The following is a 25,532-nucleotide window of genomic DNA, read 5'->3' on the forward strand; positions in this document are numbered from 1 at the left end:
TTAAATTATGTAGCCAGGCATCTAAACATGTATAAAGAATATTTCTCTAATAACCCTTAAGACATCACGGTGCCAATTTTAGACACCCCACTTCACCCTTTTCTACTGAACAATCACTGCTTTCGAGTCTGGCATTTGGCTTAGGGGAAATGAAACAGATTCCTTTCCAACACCCAGGTCCTGCGCAGATTTCAGGATCTCATTTATTTAAGTCCCAGGCTGCAGGGGCTAGAAAACTCACTTTCAGTACCTGTGCTGATCCACTTTCCTGGATTCCCAATTTTATCCCTGCAGAGGGAAGACTCCACCCCAGGCCGTGGAGCAAGGAGAGGAATGATGGGATATTCCATTTTCTTAGCACTGAACTGCAGTGTTCTCCATCATTGTCCATGCTTTTATTAGCATCCTCGGTCATCATAAAGAACACATGGTTTGTTTCTCTGGTTTTAAAATGTGTAAGTGATGTACAGTGTATCCGTCTGCAGCTTTTTCTGGCTCAGTGTTATCTTTGTTACTTACAGATGTTTATGAATGCAGCTCTAGGCTATTGGTTTCATGGCTCCGCCATATTCTGTTACAAGCACACAACACATCAGCATATATAGGCTGTATTAACTCTGCTCAACACACTCTGCTGTGTCTGGTTCCTGTGCATCTGTGTGAAAGCTTCATACATCCCCCTATTAATGGGATTGTTGCTGAACCAAAGGACATGGTTAGAAACATAACAGATGCTGCTTCCGTGTTGTCCAGAGTTGTAATGATGCTTCCACCAACAGTGTGAGTGTCTGTGAGCTCACATCCTTGATGCCGTTGTCCCTTTCAGTTTGGGATCGGACACATATTTCATATTGAGACACACAAAGTTCTTAGGGAAAAACAAAACAATTCAATAAATAGTTTGTTTTAGAACTTTCCAGAGCAACAAATGCCCACTTAAAATTAATTGACTGTATTATTTTTAAATTATGTAAACAACAACAGGCATAGTAAGGAAAATTATGTGGAACAAACACAAAATTATCCACAGTGTTATCTGATCAGCACACTAGTCTCATTTTTCATGTGATGCACGCTCATTAATTTGGTAATTGCTTGATGCCTTAACCAAATTGAGTGACTTTATTAGTATATATTAATTGTACAGAATAATGGGTTTCATTATGACATTTCCACACAGGCGTTCAAAACATTTAGATAAAACTTGCCTCCTCTGTTACTCATTTTTTCCTCTTTAAATTAAATCCCCTTGACTTTTGTCTCCTTTACAACCTCCCAGCCCCCAAATTCCACACGTGAGAGAAAGCATATGATCCTTGTCTTTGTGTCCACCTAGCACAAGGGCCTCCAGTCTCACCCGGTTTCCAGCAAATCACATGACTTTGCTCTTGTTTTCATCTAAGTAGCACCGCGCTGCCCATAGCCATGTTAAACTCAATGATTTCGTAACTAACTCACTACCGCTTTATCTTAGCCTGTACGTGTATTTCCCAACTAGATTTCTACATGCTTTTCTGGACGTGTAATCTAAAGGGTCTGAGTTAGACAACAGCTAACAAGAATGCACAGAACAAGTTTCTGGGTCAGACCTGGTTTCTCTTTTAGAAACTGTTTTTGCTGCATTGTAATTCTTAAGAACAGATCTGTTACCATGTTTGCATGTTGACGGGTTTTCTTTCATAGCAAACCCCAAGTGCACACAAAGCGCGAAGCACACTAAAATCGGAAACAAGTGTTCCCAATGTGAGCAAGCAGCCCTTCCCTCCCCTTTTCTTCCTATGAATTTGTTACTTTGTAAACATCCAGGTAAATAAGACCCACAGAGAACAGGTAATCAACGCTGGGTGTAATCTCAGGGTCCTACTAGAACCAAAGCCACTGTGTTTACCGCTGTACAAATGGGTAAAAGACAGCCCTAGGGCACTCCAATTACAAATTGCTCTTACTCGGGGTCTAATTTAAGATGTAGATGTAACAACAACTATGAAAAAAAACTTCTTTTGGCGGATCATTGCAAGCTGATCAAAATGAACAGAGCCGTCACAGCAAAGACTGCTACTTCTTGCTCCATGTCCCCAGTCCCCCCTGAGAGATGAAGCCCCATTCCTACTTCCACACGTCTGCTCCTTGATGTCCTTATTCTGAAGAGTCTCTCTCTCTCTCAGGTTTGGGACTGGGAACAAAGTTTAGTTCTAGTTCCTGCCCCTACCCTTCTAATAAATGATTGCCACTTCCGGCTGGAGCTGCTGCAGGGACTCCCGTATGCCAGGGGGCACTCTTCTCTCCCGTGTGCTTATCTTGCATCCTCGCCATCTGCAAAGCATTCAACATGCACTGCTCTTAGTGTCACGACATTGGCTAGCCATGTTCCCTCCTGAGCCTATTCCCACAGGGGCCATGCATAAAACAAACGCAATGAGCCTTTGCTAGTTTCAACCGTCAAACCAAAAGTTAAACCTAGAGTAATGTGTCCGTGCAGAATGAGGTGACCATTGCTAAAACTGAGTAATGCATACGGACTGTGGACACAATTCTCTCTGCTCTACCCATGATTGGAAATTCCTTGCTTAGTGGCTTTAGTAGCTAGGATTATTAACTAGGCATATGAAGGGGGTGATGATGGTCTAGGATATCAGGCTCAGCTCAGAATTCCCATGGCCTTTCCACTACGTTCATTTCCAGGACAACATTTTTCCTCCCACCCCGCCCACCCGGCTCCTGACTTCCCCCAAGTGAGCTTCTGATGGCTAACACCAGCACTTGCTTACCCTTCAGGGGCTGCTGTTGAGCAATGGGGCAGCTTTGACCGCACACTCTGTGAGGATCTGGGGAGTATAGCCTTCCCCTACAGCAGCTTTTGGTCCATCCATCAGGGATTTGGGAGGGAGGAAGACCCAACCTCTAGCCTTGGATCAGGACAGCTCTGCTTCTTAACTCAGAAGCCCAATTTCCAGCTAGGCCCAGGCTTTGGCTGCCCTCTATGGGACTGTGCTGACACAGCGCCTCCTTCCCTAAGTAATAAATACTTCCTCCATTGCTTGATGGATTTTCCCACTACTTCGTGAACAGATCCCATGAACACATGTTGTCAACTCAGGGAGAGCTTCCGCTGAAGATGGCGTGAAGATTTTCGCTGAGCACCTATCTCCAGGGAGAAATCATGTCCTTTTCAGCTTGCACCTTAGAAAATTAATATCTACTTTTTTCTTAAAAATTTGAAGGTATGCAATTGCAACAAAATTTCAAAGTACGTAAATGCTGTAAAAGCTGACATTTAAAAAAATAAAGCTTCCATGGGGGCTGGAGAGATGACTCAGAAGGGAAAAAGCCAAGTCTCATGACTTGAGGTCAATCCCTGGAATCCACATTTAAAAGCCTGACATGGTGGCGTGCATTTGGAATCCTAACATTCCGAAGGTGAAGTGGGAGGCAGAGACAGGAGGATGGCCCAGATGCTTGAAGGCAAAGCCAACCTGGAATATGTACTCCTCCTCAACACAGGGTGAAAAGAGAGAAGAGGCTAGCTAGCTTCTCTGACCTCTACACACTCATCGACACACATCATGCAGATGCAGACATACAACAACAACAACACAGTTTAAAATGTTTTAAAGTGACACTTCTATATTTTTTCTTTTTCAGACAGGGTTGCATGTACCCTCGGCTGCCCGCGAGCTCCTACTCCTCTTGCCTAGGCCTCTTGAGTGCTTGGATCACAAACATAACATATGCCACCACTGCTGGCCATGTTTTTCTTCTAGCTTTTCCAACAAAACCTAAATATCATAGTAGTTTGATATCAGTTATCCATTATATAAAATATGTTCAAGTCAGATAATTTATAGTGTTCATTTTTCTCCTTAAAGTTCAGGGATTTGGGGAGGGGGAGGAGCTTCTATTCCAGTTCCAGCACAAAATTTCATGCCAACTGTAAAAGATTTACAAGCTTTAAACTCTAACTACTTGCCTGATTATACTTTCCTGTTGGGGAAAGTGTGTGTGTGTGTGTGTGTGTGTGTGTGTGTGTTTGTGTGTGTGTGTATTTCCTATACAATATGTCTATGCTTCTAGGTATTAATTTTTTTGTTCAGGTGGGATAATATTAAAATTCATCACAACATCCTATATATGTAAACTTTGATCATTTTAATGGGGAAAAATAAGCATTTTATTGGAAGTGTATTTATTAATTATATAGATAATTTTGTATTATTTTTACTTCTGTCTTGACCATTGCCATTCAATCTTCAAAGCTTCCTAGGAAGATTTTATATCTGGACCGAAGCACCATAATCAGGTGCAGGATGACTGAGAGACACACAGTACACACATGCGCATGAACTCTGTGTGTGTGCACATGTGTGTGTGGTGAGGGTGGGGTCAGAGAATTTATAAGACATGAAAGAGAGAAGGCCTCTAATATCTCTCTCACACAAATAGATGCTCTTTATCACCAGCTTTTTAGAGAACCACATATGGCAAGTCCCTACATGTGCCCAGCAGAGAAGCTGGCATCTGCACCCCAGAAGGGAATGCTGGCCTTGCCCAAGTTCCTCATTAGCAGTGGTGGAGGGCCACAGCAGCCACGTGAATTTTAGAGATCAGAAGTTAGGTCTGCAGCCAAATCCAAGCCAGCACCCAGGGCCCCTCATTCCCAGTCTTGTGTGCTGCCCACCACAGCCGTCTGAGTCGCTCAGCAGGACTGCAAAGAGCTGGTGTTCATTGGCTTTTAAACCCAGGTCACATGCTGCTGGAAGCCCGTCACATTAGCCTGTGACATAAGCTCTGTTACGTCTTCATTTTGCAGCTGAGACAATGGAGGCTCAGAGAGGCAAAGAGACAACATCCAGCATCAGATGCTCAGTGACTGTAGAACGTAGGGCACAAAACCCTAGCTCTGCGCAGTGGCTCCTCATACAGTGTCCCATGGGGGCACCGCTTTGACCGGAGCTGCTCTCAGACTCAGGGACTACCAGCCCAGTAAAGACAATGAAATCTCCTGCAAACATGGATCACATGCCAGCAATCATGGCAGTGTTTGGCAAACTTGACCTGAATCACCTGGGGAGCTTCGTAAATAATACCAACTCTGTGTCTCACCCTCAGATAACGATGTCACTGGTGTGGGTGTGCTTTTGTTCTCAATTAGAAGCTACTGCAGATAGTGCTGTTATATAAACCTTAGTATGTGACTTTTGAGATATACACTCTGTATGTGTGTACGTGTGTGTGTTATATGATATATACATGTCACATATGTTATATATGTGCTAATATCCTGTTCTATATGTTTGTATATACACATATATGCATATAAGCTCTGTTGGGTTTATACAATTCTCTTGGTTATGGTTTCTATTGCTGCAATAACACACCATTAACAAAAACAACTTGGAGAGAAAAGGATTTTTTACCTTACACTTCCAGGTAATAGACCATAACTAAGGGAAAACAGAGCAGGAACCTGGGGTCAGGAACTAAATCAGAGGCCATGGAGAAGTATTGCTTACTTGTTCCTCAAAGCTTCTTCCAGTCTGTTTTTCTTATAGGACCAGGTTCACCTGCCCAGGATTGACACAGCCTGCAATGGGCTGGGCTCTCCCACATCAATTACTAATTAAGAAAATGCCCACATAGACCTACCTACATGCCAATCTGGTGGGGGCATTTTCTTAACTGAGGTTCTCTCTTTCCAAATGAATCTAGCCTATATCAAGTTGAAATTAAAAACTATCCAGTAAAACAATGTAGACAAATTATAGAGTCATATTTCCAGCTTCAGTGTGAGTCATTAATATTTAGTATAAGCTAATTTCTCACGAGGTGCTGGAGCAGAGCAGGACTCTGGGCTGCTGCCCTGGAGTCCTCTACAGATCCTTGTTCTCCATTCCTCATTTCCTCTTTAGCCACAGATCCATAACTGCCTCCCACCCCCACCCTGTAAAGAAGCTGCCCTTGGCTTTCACACAGATCTCAGACCCACAACAGCCTGTCTTCTCCGGACACCACTGAAATCATGGCTCAGCATGGAGGCAACGTCTGAAAGCAGGGGAGCCTGGGCTACAAAGGCAGACTTGGAGTGTTCAGACTCAGGAGGCTCCTCGCATACCTGGGGTGCAGCTCCTACCTTCTTGGAAGGTTGTGGTTCTTGCTTGTCCCCTACCCCCTACCTATCCTTAGTTCCCTGTCTTCACACCAAGCCCTCAGGACTGCTTTCTTCTCTGGTTGCTATAAACACAATCAACTCCCTTCTTACTTTACTGAGATTTTCTCTCCCTTGCCCTCTTATCTTAGGGGTTCCCTGTATTTCTGGATACATAGCACTTTTTTATCTCTCTACGATCATTTCTCCTTGCCCCCATGCCTTTTAAGCCCCAGTGGAAAAGACCAGCCAGACAAAAGTACTTCAAGGTCTTCAACGACACACGTAGGCTACCTTGCTTGTCGTTCACGGGAGCTGCAGTTTCTTCCCAGTGTGCCTCCTCCTTGTCATTCACCATCACTTCTTCAGAGGAGAAGAGCAAGTACAACTTGTGGATCAAATCAGCAGTGGTCCCCGAATGGTTACCATGATTGTCCCCTAGTACAAAGAAATGTTGCTCCTGGGAACTGGAGTCTCCAACCTGCTCGCTGTCTCTTGTTTCAATTTTGTACACCTCTGGGAAGAGACTAGAGTGAAGGACAAGAAGGATTAAGGTGGTTAGACAAGCCCCTTGTCATACTGAATGCACATAAAGTCATATAAGAGGACGGAAATCCACCTTATGCATGTGATAAGAATATTTCTAATGTGGGTTGTGTGTAGCTAGAATATTTTCTATCCCGCTGGTCTCCCTGGACTGGTTTTTCTCTGTCTTCCTGTTTTCGAAGCTGCTTATTGAAATAATCACTGTGAGGCTTATTATCAATTACAATTGTCTGGCCAATATCTTAGGTTTCTTATTGGCTAGCTCTAGCTATTAAATTGACCTATTTCTATTAATCTGTGTAGAGCCACAAGGCTGTGGTTTACCGGTGTGAAATGTTACTCTTTCGGTGGCTACATGACGTCTCCTTTGACTCCGCTTATTCTCTCTATCTCTGTTCAGATTTCCTGACTGGCTTTACTCTGCTAAGCCATTGGCCAAAATAGCCTTATTCGTTAGCCAATAAAAGCAACACATATACAGAAGAACATCCCACATCATTGTGTGTGGAATTTGGTACAGGACAATTTTCTAATATTCTGAAGGAAAATTAAACACGTTTGTCTCAGAGATTTAGGATTCCAAACTAATGCTGTTTTCAGTATTAAAATTTTATTGGCGATTCACAGTTTTGCTTCGCAAAGTCAGGACTCTCCCTGCAATTCTGTCATGTGCTGTCTGAAAGGCTGATGCTTTCTTTGTCGTGTTTTTCTTCCAACCTTTGATATTGTAGGCCTTGCTTCAGTACTAGCCAATGTGAGTTGCATTGTTTAATTCTTGGTTTTTTTGTTTTGTTTTTTCAAGATAGGGTTTCTCTGTAGCTTTGGAGCCTGTTCTGGAACTAGCTCTTGTAGACCAGACTGGCCTTGAACTCATAAAGATCCTCCCGCCTCTGCCTCCCCAGAGTATTGGGATTAAAGGTGTGTACCACCACCACCAGCCGGAGGCATTGTTAAATTCTTAATATCAGATAGCTTTGATAAAAAACAATAGATGTGGTTCCTTATAATATAAAATGTGGTTTTATCAGCAACACAACATTCAACCCCCCCCCTTGCACAGCCCAAATTTTGCATCCTGAAAATGAAGACATCATTCACTTCACATTCTTGAGGGCTGTTTTCTGGGCTGTCCTCCCCACACCTGAGGTTTCCTAACTCACAAGAAACTGTCTTCTGCGCCAACATTCTCTGGACTGGGGAAGGTGATGTTCGCACACTTGGCTTGCAGATCTCTGGTGGGGTATTTGTTGATAGCACCTGGAGACAGAGTGGAGCCTTAGTGCAGTCTTTACCTTCCCACATAATGACTACCACCCAATGCCAGGTCATCTTTTCCTGGAGATGGGAGTCTTTTCAAAAACAAATTCATCTTCTCAAGGACTTAGCAAAGTCTGAATGCTGGCATTAAAAAACCTTCTTCTTGCCAAGTCAATGAGATGCAGCAGTAATTGAATTACAAGTTCTCACGCTCTGTGATACAATTTAAGGACATACATCTCTGAACTCCTCCTGTTATCTATTTCTCCCTCGCCCCTGCACCCCAGAAATGGAGGCTCTTCCTAGCAGGCTCTGTTGGCTATTTCTTCCTCACCCCTGCACCCCAGAAATGGAGGCTCTTCCTAGCAGGCTCTGTTGGCTATTGAACTTATTTTCCATATTTCTGTCCTGGGGTTAAGAGAAGACATTGCTTTGACTCACTAGTATATATCGCCTAATTTCCAGGATTCCTGACTCTAAGGTGAGTCCTGGGATTGTGTGTGTCCCAGAACCCCTAAAATTCTGCTAAACAATAACAAGCTCCCAGCCACTGTGGACAACCACACAGCATGTTTTTGCTCTCTCCCTGATTCCCAGCACAGTCCAGAACATGTTCAGTGCTCTAAGAATTTGGGCGATTTCATACCTCTGTCTAAAATTACAATGCTGAGGGTAGAAGCCGAGGCAGCTACTCTCAGAGTGCCACAGTGGGAAACACCTTTCAAATCTCTGTGGAGTTCCACTTAAGCTAGATGTCTTGAACAGAGGTTCTAGAAAATACCTGTACCTATGAATCATAAGAATTCAAGTCAGAACCAGGGATGGTTAATAATGACAAGGTAGACCAGATGTCCTTGGAAAAGGTGGCGGGGTGAGGATAGTGGGGTTTTGTTTATTGTAGTGGCACACTTAGTTAAGGGTTTAGTGTAGTTTAATAGGAAAGAGCATAGTCCTGGGGCCAGAATATGTGCGGTTGAGTCTAGAATCTACCAGGCATTAATGAAGAACTTTTGAGCACTTTATTTAATGTATTTGAACCTTAGGTTTTCCTTTATAGAAAAGGAGTCTAAACTCTTCCCTTTGAAGGCTATGCTTAAAGATTAACTGATGTAGCCATTCAGAGAACCAAACACTTAGGAAAGGTTCAGAAGACCCGCTTAGAGGAAACTTTTCACCTATTTGAGGATCTCCTGTCTGGAACAGCAGCGATGCCCAAAATCAACAAGAGTTTTCTCTGAGATTCTTCCACAGACTCCTGCTCATACCCCAGCACTCTCTACTACAATGAGATGCATTTGACTACACAGGCTGATGAACTTCATGCAGAAACATCAATGAGGCAATAAGGGAGAAAGGCTGGAGAGACTTACGTCTGATTGAATGGACAAATGGCTTGACGAACTTTATGATATAGTCCATATCTGGCTTGTGTATCCGACCAAGCTGGACTAAGTGATGATCCAGGGGGTGGCTCGCTAATCCTTCTAACTCCATGTCATTGTGTACAGGACCAAAGGAAAATACAAATATGGTGTAGCCTTGGCACTTGGCTCTCAGAGATGCCTTCTGTAAGACTTCTTTGTCTAGAGGACTGGTTTCACCAGCAGATATTATAAAGATAACTTTGTTTTTCCTCAGATTGGGGGTTCCTACAAAGACATTGTCAATTGTCCACTGAAGAGCGTGACCAAGGAAAACATCTCCATTGAGCTGCTTAAGAGACTCTTGGAGATGATGTTTCATTTGGTGTACCCTGTTGTAAGTGACCAAATCAAATTCCATGTAGACTGGGCACTCTCCAGTGTTTGGCAGATAGCCTGGAGGAGAGTAGGTCAGGACAGCCACTCTGTCTCCTAAGACAGAGGTCAGCGGATCTGGGGCGATGTGAAAGTAATCCAGTACCGAAGTTGTAAGAGTTTTCACTTCCTGAAACACATCATTTCCTACTCTTTGAGAAGCATCTATGAGGAAGGCCACATCCATATAATAATCTTGAAGAGAAGCTTCCCCAGGCTCATCAGCAAGACCCAGTTCTTCTCGGCCATGATTTTCATGTTCTGCAACAGAATAGCCTGAGTCACTCATAGTGAAAGGGTTAACTTGAAACTCTTAGGACATGAATATATATGTACAAGGTATGGGGTGTCACTGTTCTTCACTCCCATGCCATGGCAGACATCACTAATCTGTGCTATAGTAGACACCACTAATCAATCTCAGCACTTGTTCCCAGATGCTGTCTTCAAATCTATCTTTACTCAGCACAGAGAGTTATTTCCATTTGACACATGTTTGACACATATTTGACACATATCTTCATTAGATCAGTGCATATCTATTTTAGTGCTTTCACACGGTTACTGAGCCTACATCACACCTTCACATCTATTGAATATTTCATTACAAGGAGCAAGCGCAAGAGAAAGTACAGATGTCAAAGTTACAACTGTGGACTTGCATAAATGTATAGATAAAAAATTTCATAAAGCAACATCATAAGAACAGGTATTAGTCAGTACTGACGTTAGAAACTTGCTGCTATGTAAGATATGACATACTCTGAGACTTGGGTTCTCTGAGTGGCCGTCTGCAATTATCAGCCCATGACAAGATAAGGAGTTCATGCCATGATGGAGGGCAAACAGTATCAGCGAACGCTGACTAGTTCAGTTAACATTAATTTCTTTCTAGCAAAACTTTCTCAATGAAGATAGTAATATCTCAATTTATGCTCTCTTGCTCTCTTGCTCTCTGTCTCTCTCTCTCTCTCTGTGTATGTGTGTGTGTGTGTGTGTGTGTGTGCAAGTGTACTTGCTATTTACATATATGTGTTGAAGGCGGGGACCAGAATCAGGTATCTGTCTTCCTTTCTTACTCTCCACAATGCCTTTTGGAGACAGGGATTCTCATTGAACCTGGCTGGCTGACTGGCTCAAGAGCTCTGGGATCTACCTGTCTCCACCCCGTATTTCCCCGACCCCTACACCAGCCCTTGTGTTACATCTGTGTCCTTTCATGGGCTGCTTTTACATGAGTGCTGGGATCTGACTCAGGTCCAGTGCTTGCCAGGCAGGCATTGTCCGTCGCTCCATCTCTCCCTCCCGTTCAGCTTGCATTCTGAGGCAAGCCCTTTTGCTGCAGATAGTCCCTTCCAATGACGCTGCTTTAAATTTATAGGATTATGAAAGCTTTCTACACTCCTGGAAAGGAAGGCTGGCTGGGGAGATGATGAGAACCATCAGCTCAAAAGATGGGAAGTAGATGGCCCAGTCCTTTTCCTCTCTGAGAGAAGTGTGTTTGTAAGCATACTCAACCAATAAGTAACTTTCTAACTGGCAAAAGATGTTTTGATCACTATTTCTGCTCAATCTTTTACTAGATGCTTGTACATTTATTGTTTTATTTAATCCTCAATGCAATAAAATTAGATAAATGCTATAAAATTCAATATCAAAACAGAATGAAACATACACATGTTCACCATGTGTTTATTAATTTCAAAAGTGCTTTATTAAACAGTTTTCGAATATTCAATGAATTCTGCATTCCTGGAGAAAATCTACTACCTTTTTGTCTATTCCTGGGTTTGACTTGATAAATCACTTTTTAGAGTATTTTTGTAAACTACATTATTAAAAATGGTGCTCTAGAATGGGTGTGGTGGTGCACCCCTTTAATCCCAGCACTCAGTAGGCAACCAGATCTCTGTGAGTTCAAAGGCAGCCTGATCTATACAGTGAGTCCCAGACCAAGCTACTTAATGAGACCTTGTCTCTAAATAAATAAATAAATAAAAGAACGGAGGTCTGGTGGCTGGAGAAATGGGTCACTAGTTACGAGCACTAGTTCTTACAGAGGACCCAGGTTTAGTTCCAGACATCCACATGATGGCCCACAGCCATCTCTGGAACTCCAGTTTCAGGGAATCTGACACCTTCTTCTGACCTCCACAGGTACCAGGCACACACATTGTGCATACACATAAATGTAGACAAAAGACCCATACACACAAATAAGTGAGTTCAATTGTTTTTACATGGTTATATATAGTTTTTCTTTCATTTAATTTCTTTGTCTGGGCTTTAGTATTAAAATGATCTGATTTCAAAGAATGAGTTGGTAAATAATATTTCCTCTTTAATTCCTTAGAAAAGTTTGTAAAGAATTAGTCAATTCACGACTGGATGACGGTCCCACGCCTTTAATCCCAGCACTGGCGAGGCAGAGGCAGGAAGATCTCTGAGTTCAAGTCCAGCCTGGCCTACAGAGGGAGCTGCAGGACAGCCAGAGCTACAGAGAAACCTTGTCTCAAAAAAACAAAACAAAACAAAAGAACAACAAGGAATTGGTATTCATCATTACTCAAGTTTCGTTAAATGTATGGTGAAATCATGGGAAGGTTTCAAGTACAAATTCAGTCATTTTGACAAGCTAGTTAGGTTATTTCTTTTTGAATAAACTGTAGTGATTTTTGTATTGTAACAAATTTACATCTACTTTATATGCAAAAAGGCCTGATTACATTCCCTTGTTACAGTTTTGATGGCTGGGGAACTTGGAAAATGCCTCCTCTCTCTTTGCTAACACTGGCTATTTGTGTCCACTTTTCCCAGGGAGTCTGATTATAACTTCATCATTTTTATTGATTTCGGAGAGCTGACTCTTGGTTTTATTGATTTTTTTCTTTTCTTGTTCATTGAGTTCTTATATGTTATCACTTTCTTCTGCTTACTCTGGGATTGCTTGTCTCTCTGTTTCTGGCTTCTGAAAATGGAAATTGAGGTGACTGTTTGAAGCCATTTTCCTTCTTTCATTTTTTCTTTCTTTCTTTTTGTCTTTTTTCCAGCATAAGCATTTAATGTTAGAATTCTCTCATAATTATGCTCTAGGAGAGTCTCAACCATTCTGGGATATTGATTTCATTTTCATTCCTTCCAAAATGCTTTCTAATTTCTTTATTGATTTCCTCTTTGGCTATGGATTATTTCAAAGAGTGTTATTTACTTTACAAAAAGTTTGGGGACTTTTTTCAGAGATCTTTCAGCTAAATATTTTTTTACTTTAGTTCTATTTGGGTCAGAAAATATACTTGCTATGACTTTAATCCTTTCAAATTCTTGAGCATTGTTTTATAGCCCACAATATGGTCTATTTTGGCAAGTATTTCATGAGCACTTAAAAATAATGTGCATTCCACTCTTGGGTGGAGGTGCCAAGTAGGTTACATTAGCTAAGAATGTTGCTAAAAGTGTGCCTGTTTTCTATTTTTTCCACCAGATATTGGGAGAGAATATAGAAACTCTCTGATTTTTTCATTATAATTATCTGAGCTCTTTTTCATTTTGAGTAATTTCTATTGCTATATGTCAAGTGAACTGCAATTATTCTTTCTTCTGTCAAATCCAAGCTGCCTGCCCTTAATCTCCTATCTGGTACACTGCTCTTCCTAACACCAAACTGCCTGCCCCTAATCTCCTATCTGGTACACTGTTCTCCTGACACCATGGTTTTCATCTCCACAGATCCCGTTGAGCGCTGGAGAAATGGTTCCGTGGGTGAGAGCTCCTGCTCTGCAGGCACGGGCATCTGAGTTTGGACCCCAGCACCCGGGTAAACAGTTGGGTGTGGCTGCACCTGTAATGCCAGCACTGTGGGGTGCAGAGACAGAAAGATCTCTGGGGCTCACTGGATTGATGGAGGAGGGTCATCTGTCTATGTGTTACTTTCATTGGTTAATAAAGAAACTGCCTTGGCCCTTTGATAGGATAGAAAATTAGGTAGGCGGAGTAAACAGAACAGAATGCTTGGAAGAAGGCAGTGAGGCAGATGCTTCAGGCAGTCGCCATGCTTCTCCTCTCCAAGACAGATGCAGGTTAAGATCTCTCCTGGTAAGCCACCCCTCGTGATGCTACACAGATTACTAAATACGGGTTAAAGCAAGATGTGAGAATTAGCCAATAAGAGGCTGAAACTAATGGGCCAGGCAGTGTTTAAAAGAATACAGTTTCTGTGTAATTATTTTGGGTAAAGCTAGCTGGCAGCCGGGAGCTGGGAAGCAGCCTGCAGCCCCATCTACACTGGATGCTAGCTTGGCTCCATCAGTGAGAGACCCTGAAAGGAGTAAGGCAAAGAGTGGTTGAGCAGGACACCAAATGTCCTCCTCTGTGAGAGTGGATGTAACCACACACACTGTGGGACAATGGTTTTACCCTGAAAAGATTTGTTTCTTGTACTTGTTTAATAAAATGCTGATTGGACAGTAGCCAGGCAGGAAGTAGAGGTGTGGCAACCAGGCAGGAAGTAGAGGCGGGGCAATGAGAACAGAATTCTGGGAGAGGAAAGCTCAGTCCGCAGTCATGATCCAGCTGCAGAGGAAGCAAGATGTGACTGCCTCACCAAAAAGGGTACCAAGCCACGTGGCTAACACAGACAAGAATTATGGGCTAATATAAGTTATAAGAATTAATAAGAAGCCTGAGCTACTAGCCAACCAGTTTATAACTGATGTAGACCTCTGTGTGTTTCTTTGGGACTGAATGACTGCAGGACCAGATGGGACAGAAACCTCTATCAACAGAATGGTGCTCAGTCAACACACACACATACCACACACACATGCATACAACACATACATACATATCACACACACACACACACCACATACACACACACTACATACCACAAACACACACACACACACACCATCCCATACTCTGGTGAGGAGCACAGGAGAGCATCTATAGATCTCTGGGGTTCTGTCTGTACAGCTCTCTCCTCTGTCCTGTGAACCTTGGACCTTGGTTTCCCAAGACTCTCAGATCTGTCTCCTCATCTCTGAGAGCTCCCTAGGTTCACCTGACATTCCTTCTGCTTCACCATGGCCTAGAAGCTCCCAAGCCAGGAGGACATATGTGCTAGTCCCCTCATATGTTTTTAATCTCCCAGTATCAACGATGTTCACTTCCTAAAGTCCATTGTTTAACTATCGCTTCATCTGTGTGGGTGTTTTATTCCCCCCAGTTGGTTATTCTGGATTTGGACCCAGAGGAGATTCCGATATGAAAATCTGGTCATCTTGGGTGGGGCGGGGGTGCTTCCTTTTCCCAGAGCATAAAGAGCTGGGCGCACATGTACCAAGTTCTTAGAACATTTATACTAACCGGCAGGATTTTGTGCTTTGCAAGCTTGTTGGAAATATATCAGCTTCCCACTCGAACTCAGTTCGAAGTTCTCACTGAACTTCTAGGCCAGATAGAAGCCCTGATTAAACTGCTAATTGGCAAAGAAGTGAAGACAACGGCGTGTGTCTAGTAATACCCTTTGCCGTCAGCGCACCACAGTGCACATCACCGACAAGTCGCCTCTGAAGTTGTTAGCCACGGCATGTGACAGACTGTACAGATGCGGGCACGGGTGTTTCTGCCTTTGGGAGTTTACAGTACTGGACCTGGGTTGTCAGCAGAGGCTCTCTCTGTTTTCCAACCACAGTTTTTCAGTTTTGTAAAAGGGCCAACCAGCACGTTCTTCTAAAGAGAGGACATGATTCCATAGATGCTGTGGTAGAAGGGGAAAGATTGACTGGCTAGGGTAATAAAATGCTTTTTATGCATGCCTAGAAATATTTTGGTTTTATAAACTAAAATCTCAGTTTCTCTCAAATAACTAGCAAAAATTCCTCTTCTCAAAGGGCACAAACCACCTACCAAAAAAACTCTAAAAATAGGTTCCCTCTGTACATAGAAGATTTTCATGAAAATCAAAGAAACTAAATACACATGGCTGCACCTTGAAAATTAAAATTTAATCCAACGCAAAGTACAATTATTCTATTTTTAGTCTAAATTCATGTTATTTGGGGAGACTTCGGCTTCAAAAATATTTCTCCTTTAAGAAAATCTGGCAGAAGCTTAAGTATAACATGCACACAGCTCTCAGCAATGCTCTATATTCTTGCAAAATGTCAACAGAACTAAACTCTCGTCTTCGGTTCTGTGGTCAGTTAGTTCTGTGGTTCAGTTAGTAGAAAGGGCAGAGCCGGGAGAGCTGGCTCACCATCGTGCACAAGACTTGGATGAAATGAATAACACGGTCAGATTTCCAAGGAAGAACACCCTGGGGAAATTAGCCTAACTTTACCCAAAGACGTGCACCATAGAGCCAAGTGTCAGGGGGAGTGGGTGTAGAAGGGAAATTTAGGGAGGATCTTGGGTGCATGAGTCCTTTGGACTAAACTGAGTGCACTGTGAGTCAGCACGGCTGTCTGTCACGATACTTGTGGGGAATCGCAAGACATTTGTGAGTTACCTAGTGGGCAGGCTTGGAATTTAACTAGTGCCAAAATTAGCCATGGATATACATATATATATATATATATATATATATATATATATATATATATATATATATTTGTTTGTCTGTTTGCTTGCTTGGACATGGTTCCTCTGTCCTAGAACCCACTCTGTAGACCAGGCTGGCCTCACACTCACAGAGATCTGCCTGCCACTTCCTCCTGAGTGCTGGGATTAAAGGTGTATACCACCACCACCCCAGCTTAATCATGGGTATTTCATAGGCTATATATACAGCTGAGGCTAAGTTACGTATGGAATTCTATTCATGTGAACAATATCTGATATTTCTTTTTTTAAAAAATTCTACCTCTCTCTCTCTCTCTCTCTCTCTCTCTCTCTCTCTCTGTGTGTGTGTGTGTGTGTGTGTGTGTGTCCATGTACCATGTGCATACCTGGTGCTCACAGAGGCCAGAAGAGGGTAGAAGATCACCTGGAACCCGATGATTGTGAACTGCATGTGAGTGTTGGTTCGCAAACCCAGGTCCTCTAAAAGAGCAGCAAGTCCCTTTAACTGCCTCGCCTGCTCTAGAGCCCTGAATAGCTGGTATTTTTCAAGTTCAACATTCTCTCAACATTCAACCCATAAGATTAACAATGCTTTCTTTTCTGTTTCAACTTTCTGGTGCTAAAGCAAGTGTTCTAGCCACTTCAGGCCTGGTGTTCAGTTCCACACGCGTGTCTTCTCTCATCAAATCTTCCTTTTGACACAAGGATGGGATTTCCAGTACTCCCATTTCACATCTGAGCAGATTGAAGCTTGGACATGGCCAATGATTCGGTCAAGAAATAAAAGCCTATAAGAAGTAGGGCAGGAGCTAATCCCATATCTGTCTCCATGTCTGACTCCCTCAGAGGAACAAGCTATCCAACAGCAGGATAGGAAGAAGGAATAAGGTATATACTAGCCAGGTCAAGAAAGGCTCAGGGGTCTGATGTGAGGAATGCTGTCCCCCGTCCATTAGTATTCCTTCTTATAGAAGCCACAAGAGAATATTTTCTTCTAAAAATCATGATATGAATTAAATGAAATTCCTCATTCTCCCCCCTCAACAGTGGGCATTGTAAAACAGTGGTTATGGAGAACTCCTGAGAATTTGAGTCTTAGCCTGATGGTGGTGGCGTACGCCTTTAATCCCAGCACTTGGGAGGTAGAGGTAAGAGGATCTCTGTGAGTTCAAGGCCAGCCTGGTCTACAGAGCAAGTTCCAGGACAGCCAGGGCTACACAGAAAAAAATCCTGTTTCAAAAAAAAAGTCTGAGTCTTGTTTGTGCCTGCTGTTAATTTAGTGATCCCAGTTCTCTAGGCCTCGGTTTCTCTGTATAAAACACCACGCTAAGACACTACAATCTCCCAAGGTTTCAGACAGAGGGGATGGAATCCTTCCCACAGTTCACAACACACTCACGGCACTACACGAATTTAATCTTTATAGGCAAACAACAAGAAGAATCCTAGGCTACAAAAATCCTTCTTGTAACAAAATTCTGCAGAATTTCGATAAGAAAAAACATGCAGCCTGGTGGAACAACTTCCACACAGATGCGCTCCCACGGGCCCCCAGAAATAACAGCACGGCCGCCCACCGTGTTTGTGTGTGCTTATCTGCAGAGGGCTTGGCAGCACTTCCTGAACCTCTTCACTTCACCGCAGCAGCCCAGGCCTGTCCTCCCTTCTGTCTGGTGAGGTCACCCGTGAGGGTTCCAGGGCCAGGAAGGCAGAGGGGACAGCACAGTGTGTGTGCATCACACCATGTGCCAAGGAAACAGAAAACCTTAAAGTTCCCCTTGTTTTCCCTGTGAGAACTTCTTGGCTTTTTTTGCCTAAGTATAAATAATTGTTTTAAGCAGATTTCATCCTTTTCCCCGATGATAGGACAAATGTTTCTTTTGGACTCAAATTTTCTAGGTAGCTCTGAGACGAACACAAAACGGCCATTTTGTGCTCCGGAGCAGGAGTCAGCAGAAAGGACCGGAACACTGAAGAAAAATATTACAAGCTCTGGAAATTGCTACCCAAACCACCTACTATCTTGCCCTTTGGTTTTAATGATGCTATTCTGTGCTTTGTGTTCCTAAGTAGGTTTATTATAAACCAGTTTTTTAATTAAATTAAAAAATTTAAATACTAGAATCATACCACCAAAATTATTTGAAAATAGCTCTCCAAAATAATGATGAGGTTTAATTCATTTTCAAGTTTGGTGGATGATCATAGCTCATCATTTGTAAATGAAGAGATGCCATCACCACCCACAAGGCACACACTGGTAAAAGTCAGCAGATGATGAGAGGGTGCTAAGAAAACAGAGCGCCATCTAATTAACATTCAAGGAATGGCTCTGAAGCCAACTCTGCAATCAAATGCAGATTTAAGTGTAAGCTCATATATATTCAAGCTGAAAATGAGACAGCAAAAAATTAAAATCAAACTACATGTTCAAGAAGAGGTCAATAGCTAAATATATTCATTCATTGAAGGGGACATTATGAGAATGTTTAGAAAAAATCAGTACATAGTTTATAGCAATATGGACAATATTAGACATAACGTTACTTGAAAAATAGGATCCGTGATTGACTAAAGCCCTGAAAACAAATATGCCTGTGGGAAAGGCAAAGAATGCATCGGCACTGGAGAGAGCTCAGTTTGATAAATTGTTTGAAGTTTTATGTTCAAATTTTATTGTCACTCTATGGTGCCTTTGAGGATTTTTAAAAACTAATATCCTGGAGTAATGGTGGGGACAGCAATGGACAGCTGTAGATGCTGTAGGCCTCTATTCATACCAAATGCCAGAACCACCCTTCGGCTGCGACAATAAAGAAGGGCTCCAGGCATTGCAGTTAAATCCTTAGAACTTAGGAGTATAAGAAAACCAACTCCTGCAAGTTGTCCTCTGACTTCCACTTGCACGATGGTTATTGCAGCACACACACACACACACACGAATGCAAACTAAATAAATAAACAAAGAATGTACAAAAATCCATTGTTTTGAGGGCTCCACTCCTCAAACTAATGATCAACTAGGTCTAGGTGGAACATTTGCAGGATGCATTTCTACTGAGTTCCCAGGTGCTGCTGCCATGGGCAGAAAACCTCACTGTGAGAGTCCCTTGGACAGGTGATCTCAAACTAGAAGCGTGTGGAAATCCACCGAGCCCCATAGAGTGGGACTGAGGATGAACCTGGGGCAAGCCTGGGCAGGTAAAAGCTGCAGAGGGAGAGGTGGCAGGCCAGGCAGTGGTTGGGTGTCTTGCGGAAGAGGGGGCTGGGTGTTATACAACGCGCAATAGTCCACAGGGAACGCTACAATTTTTAAATGGTCAAGATCACCGACTCTCCCTTAGGCCTCTCCATTCAAGGACAGAAAGGTCAGCCATCAGCTGCAGGAATTTAATTGAAATTGAGTAATAAACACGGCATATGGAGATAATCATCAACGTTATTAACTAATTTGTGCCATGCATCTGGAACTTATCAAAACTCATCTCTCAATGACTAAAGGTTTGGAATCACAACTGACTCTGGAAGGACGGCACATCATACAGAAAGTTCTTAGCACTTTTCTGCAACTACACAAGATGAGAGAGAGAGAGAGAGAGAGAGAGAGAGAGAGAGAGAGAGAGAGAGGGAGGAGAGAGAATGCAAGAAGAGGAGAAGAGAGAAGAGAAAGGGAGGAGAGGGGAGAGAGAGGAGAGGGGAGAAGAGATGATGACACAGAGACAGAGAGACACAGAGAAAGAATGATTTGAGACTCAGACTTATTTACGGGATAAAGATGTAAACATATCATTCCCAGGTCTGAGACACTATCCCCAGGCTACCACAACCTTCACAGTCCTCCACGGGAATTCCCCACATCCCCCACATGCTTCAGAACTTTTGTGGGGTACTATTTCCTTTTGAACCTCCTGGTAGAGATGCGAACAGGTATTTCTTCAACCAAACTGAACCTCACAACGGCGGCGGCGGCAAGCGTCTGGATTTTTCAGACATCTGGAAAGGCAGATGAAGAGCCTTCTCTCCCTTCTTGAATCGCTGTCATTATGTCAGTAATGATGGCGGCAATGGGCCTCCCTCTCCCTCTCTCGTCTGCGTTTCCTGATCCATTTCCAAGACTTGGAAACGTTCACCTCTAATGAAGCCATCACGAACAACTCTAACACTCGGCCAAAATACATTTTATTCTAGTTTATAAGTCAGATGAGAATGGATTCCTATGTCTCGAGGACGACTGTAATCCCCTCACCATTAAATGAACAAACAAAATCAACAATATCCATTAAAAAAGAGCAGGGATCTAATTCTCTTGATCAGGCTATGCCTATATAAGGCTTTAAAACTGCTTTAATGAAATCACAAGCAGGCTTAATGCATAGACAACACAGGATGATGCACACCCATGTTTACTCTGTCTCTTTAAAGCTAACACATCTTATGTTTCAACTAATAACTGATTGACTATTAAATTCTTCACTGTAAATTTAAAAAACTAGTTTCGCTATTTTTTTTAAAAGTTCAAACGCTTATATTAAGAAATGCTTACGAGGAAGTGAGTGTTAACTCCAAGGAAGGAAAGCTATCTGAGAAGCTGCTCAGAATCCACATTGTAGTGTGTAACTCACCCTTTTTTCTTTCGTATTGGAATATTCTAGCAACACATATGATACACTGTATAAAATACTTTGATGCCAACATTCTGGCCAAATGATGACTTTGGAAGATTCTAGATGCATAGTCTGAATGGCTGAGTAGTCTGTTTGAAATTTCACTTATTTTTATTTTTAAATATGTCTTCACTTTTATGTGTATGGGTATTTTGCTTGCATATGCCTGTGCATCGCATGTGTATGGTGCATGCAGATGCCGGAGAGAGCATCCAGCCCTTTGAAACTGGAATTAGAGGTGTTTGTGAGCTGCCGTGCAGGTACTGGGAATCAAACTCAGGTTCTCTGCAAGAGCAACACGTGCTCCCTGCCACTGAGTCACCTCTCCAGCCCTCACATTTTCAAATGAAAATACAAACATCTGTGTATATTTTATGTGGTTATTATCTTACATATCAGTTTGTTTTAAACTGTTAAATCTTTACACTAAAATATTGAAAGCAAGCTATGGCGCAGTTGTACATGCGTGTCATTTCTTGGTGTCTCAAAACTCAAGCTTAAACCAGCACAAATTCTGGAGCAATAGTCAGGCTGTGCTGACAGGTGTTTTCACCTATTCGTTGCTCTGATATTCCCCATACTTTCTTATTCTGCATCACACAAACCTTCTAAATTGTATACGCTAAAGACTTCTAAAATTCCTTTCAGTGCGTCATGGACACTTCTGAGAGTTTATGCCCGCTATTCCCCGAGCAGCGCCTGTCAGCCACTGGATGTACCAGGCTGAATTGGAGCCCAGAACTGCTTCAGATACCAGCCTTCATGTATTTAGTTCCCTACTAAACAAGCCTCAAGATGACTTAAAATGTTCCATTACCGGTCCATGTTCTTACCAGACGTGAGACTTGCCATTGCTGCAGATCCCTGATCATTTTCATAGTGACTCACTAGAGTTTCTGGCTTCAGCATTTGGTTTGCCATGTAAACCAAATGGTCGCCTCCATGATCCTCCAACATAAAAGACGAGTCTTTCCCAGTGCTCAGCTCTTGACCAAGAAGGCTGCTCTTGCTTGCGGAAACCTCATGCAGATTAGCAGCCAATCTGGATGAAGAAAAAGAAAGTTTTAGGCTGAGTCCAGATAATTTGGAAAGATGCAAATAAAATATCCAAACATTGTACTTTCTTGAATTACTTATTAAATAAATGGGGGGATGATATCTCAGTTGGGAAAGTGTTTGGTTTGCAAGCATTAAAACTTGAGTTTGAGCCCCAAGAATACACACAATAAAGCTGACCATAGTGGTGTTTGCTTGGAATCCAAGCACTAGGAGGAAAAGACAAGAGGATCCCGGGGGCTCTCAGCCAGCACAGTGAGCTCTAGGCCAGCAAGAGAGCCTGGCTCAAAACCAAAACCAAAAACCAAGGCAGACGATACCTGAGGAACAACAACTAAGGTTGTCTTCTGGCCCTCCACACACACATGTGCATATACATGTGCACCCACAAGTAAACACACATACACACACACACATACATACACAGAAAAGAAATTGAGTTCTGAAAAATTCTACTATAACTTTAATAAAATAATTCATCTCTATTTAGCCTTCCTTTCCTCACATTCACCTATAACCTAGGAAATATTCCTTTGGAATAAGGATTTACACAGAGCTGTCAATAAACGACGAGGAAGTCATTCATCAATCGGCCACCGGAACAACCTTATTACCCCTCAGACCAATACCAATTACCACAGAAAATGGACATTAATGGACAAAGCCCTCTTCCGAGATGAATAAGGTTACAAGGAGAATCTTGAAATGGGGCCAGCACTTATATTGACAGTTGGAGTTCTTTGTGATATTTTAGAATTGTATTTTTATTCAGATGATAACAGAAAACATATATAAGCATATTCTTAATAACGTCATTTTACTTCAGCACTTGTAGTTGTGTTTAATACTGGTGTTTGGTATCCAGAAGCATTATTAATCTGTGGGGCAGAATAAATAGATGTAACATATGAAATAATACTGTCACAGCCCACGAAGGCCAAATGACATCATTACACACTACATAGATGATGGTGTGGTGTGGTGTGTGTGTGTGTGTGTGTGTCCGTGTGAGAAAGCAGGCTGCCATGCAACAACAGAGGCCAGCTGGGCCCAGGTGCATCTGCAGCATGTACCAAATGACACACCTTTGTTCTTCAAAAACTTAGCTTTAGAAAAATAAAATCACTTGCCGCATGAAGTTAGCATGGGACTGTTTGTGTCTGATTTTAGACTTGAAGTGTAACGTTGTTTAGACTTAACGATTGGGTAAGAATCACAAGTGTCATGATATTTACAGCGAGGCTTGTGTTTGTTTGTACATGCTCAAGTAGCAACGTAACTTGTCTGCAGCCTATTTAAAAGTCTGCAGCTTGTTCAAGGGAAACCACCCTACTTGACATTAATGTTGTCTTTCCTAGAGATTGGCTGTTAGACACAGCCTTGCTAAACTACCAAATAAATGGAATCTGACTTTAAAAGAGCACGCACGTGCATGAATTCTGGTTGTTTCTGGATACCTAGAAGCCATATCTTCTCAAGGAAGCTGCCTTGCTGAATGTAATCTGAGATAGGGAGTAAACAACTATGGGCCAAAACCAGCGATAGTGAGGGATCCAATCTCAGTGGAGCTTCAGCTAAAATCAATCACTAATTCTCACAGTTTTTGAGGGGCTGGATTCAGCCAATGAATTGTATTTTTACTTAAGATACAATATTAAGGAAAATTGTTGGCAGGTGCAAGTATATTGAAGGTCTTCTGTGGAATGCTTTGAGGTTGACCATGACTCTGATGCAGATCTAGACGTAGTGAGACTAGGTTCTGGGGCTGGCCATCACAGTGCCCTCGCAGAGGTCTACAAGGCCCCGGGGCTGGCCGCAACAATGTCCTTATAGAGGTATAAAAGGTGCAAGCAAAGAGGGCACTGTCTGTTGATGTTCTTTAAATGACACGGTCTTTCTTTCTATGTAGCTCCATTGACCTTGAACTCACAATTCTCCTGCCTCTGCTTCCAAAGAAACCGGGGTTACAGGAGTATAGCACCATACCCAGATAAGGTGGATGTTGAACAGGTGTAGGGTAAATTCCAGTTCCAAAGAAGGGACCACTTTACTCAGGACCACAAACTGTGAATGGGACCTTACAAGAAGGAATGGGATCCCAAGCCTGACCAGAAACCAGGAAGGGGAAAGCATAGTTCACACGAGGCATACCAGCCCAGTGCAACTAGAACTCAGAGAGCAGGAGGGAGGCTCTGGGCAGTGAGGTCAAGGAGAATCTATAAGGTGTTATTGTTTCAGGAGTCAAATAAAGTCATTCCTTTAAAGGAACGATTTAATGAAATTTACGATGGTATTTAAAAATTTCAGACTGGAAAGCGTGTTTGGTGCTTGGTGCTGGGGAAAGGGGAATTCATGAAGAGCCTTTACCTCAGAGAACTTGATAGCTTCTTTGCCTAACAACCTGCCCTGGCAGTTCCACACCCACCAGTCAACTAACAAGTGCTTGAACATAGGCAGTCTGCTACTCACCGGAGGCTGCCGTGTAGGGCATCTCCCCTCTCTATATTGAGGCGCCTGCAATCGCCCTCCAGCATCGGCGGTGGGTACTGATTGAAGCGACCTAGGGAGAGAACAAAGTTAGAGTCTGATTTCAAAACTAGAAATTGGGTTTTCTGGGTAATGAGAAGCCCAACAGGAATCCTCTCGAAGCAATAAATGTTAGGGACACATTCCAAGAGAATTTGGCTGCGCTGAAGACAGAAAACACTGACAACTTTAGAAATGGCATTCACAACTTGAGCTTCAGCGGGTTTCAGCGGCCGGAGAATTACTGGGATCATGGGAAAGCGCTCCAGGTATTCAGGGAAGGGCTAATTGTGACGCAGGGACTCTGAGTGCCGCATCCCCGTGCTAACACAATCTGAGAGGCAATCCATCCTGATTCTCTGAGGCCTTTTCTCCCAGACTTAAAACTACTAGCTCAAACATAGAAAAGATGCTGTCTTATTCCATGATATTATTTCTTTGCTTCTGCACCAATAAACCCTGATTTCCTATGAGAAAAAGGATTTTAACTTACTGTCAACACAATACATCTCTTTAATCTCTCCGTACTGCCTGCAGGCGGCACAGTGCTGTGGTCTATAATTTTCCCTCTCATTCAGGAAAACAAACTTTAATGAAACAAGGCCCTTGGTTATTGAAGATCTAAGATCTAAGAATGCATCTCATGGTTTTATTTCTCTGATTCTGGGATATGCTTTTCTTCCTATTTGTCTGAAATGAGACTATGTCTCTGAACGACTCCATTTGCCAATGGCTATAGGCGGAAGGAGGAAGCAGGACACCACTGTTACCTCTGTATACAGAAAAGCAAAAATGAAGAACAGATCTGGGGCTGGCACTTTGGGGGGAAAAGTTCTCAAAGGACCAGAAGTTGCAAGAGCAACCATTTAACTCCAACAGATGAAATGTGTTCAGGAAGACGGGGAAGGTGGGAGTCAACGGTTATCAGTTTAGCTCAATTGCAACTCACTGCCCAACCCAGCAGGACCAGATCCGAGGTGTTTT

The 25,532-nt window shown here is 42.7% G+C and overlaps 1 protein-coding gene across 1 annotated transcript in view; it reads right to left on the minus strand.

The window, feature by feature from the left end:
- Nucleotides 1-1,103: 1,103 nt before the first annotated feature.
- Col6a5 (collagen type VI alpha 5 chain) overlaps nucleotides 1,104-25,532 on the minus strand; it is a 98,432-nt gene continuing 74,003 nt past the window's right edge. Inside the window, exons 35-40 of the mRNA XM_038322736.1 lie at nucleotides 24,492-24,582; nucleotides 21,800-22,008; nucleotides 9,316-10,002; nucleotides 7,849-7,945; nucleotides 6,437-6,669; nucleotides 1,104-2,313 (exon numbers count right to left, since the gene is read on the minus strand). Coding sequence (XP_038178664.1) covers nucleotides 2,294-2,313; nucleotides 6,437-6,669; nucleotides 7,849-7,945; nucleotides 9,316-10,002; nucleotides 21,800-22,008; nucleotides 24,492-24,582 — 1,337 coding nt within the window. The 3' untranslated portion in view covers nucleotides 1,104-2,293. The remainder of the gene's footprint in view (nucleotides 2,314-6,436; nucleotides 6,670-7,848; nucleotides 7,946-9,315; nucleotides 10,003-21,799; nucleotides 22,009-24,491; nucleotides 24,583-25,532) is intronic.

This window comes from Arvicola amphibius, chromosome 3 (assembly GCF_903992535.2).
Source record: "Arvicola amphibius chromosome 3, mArvAmp1.2, whole genome shotgun sequence".
In the NCBI taxonomy this organism is placed as follows: domain Eukaryota; kingdom Metazoa; phylum Chordata; class Mammalia; order Rodentia; family Cricetidae; genus Arvicola; species Arvicola amphibius.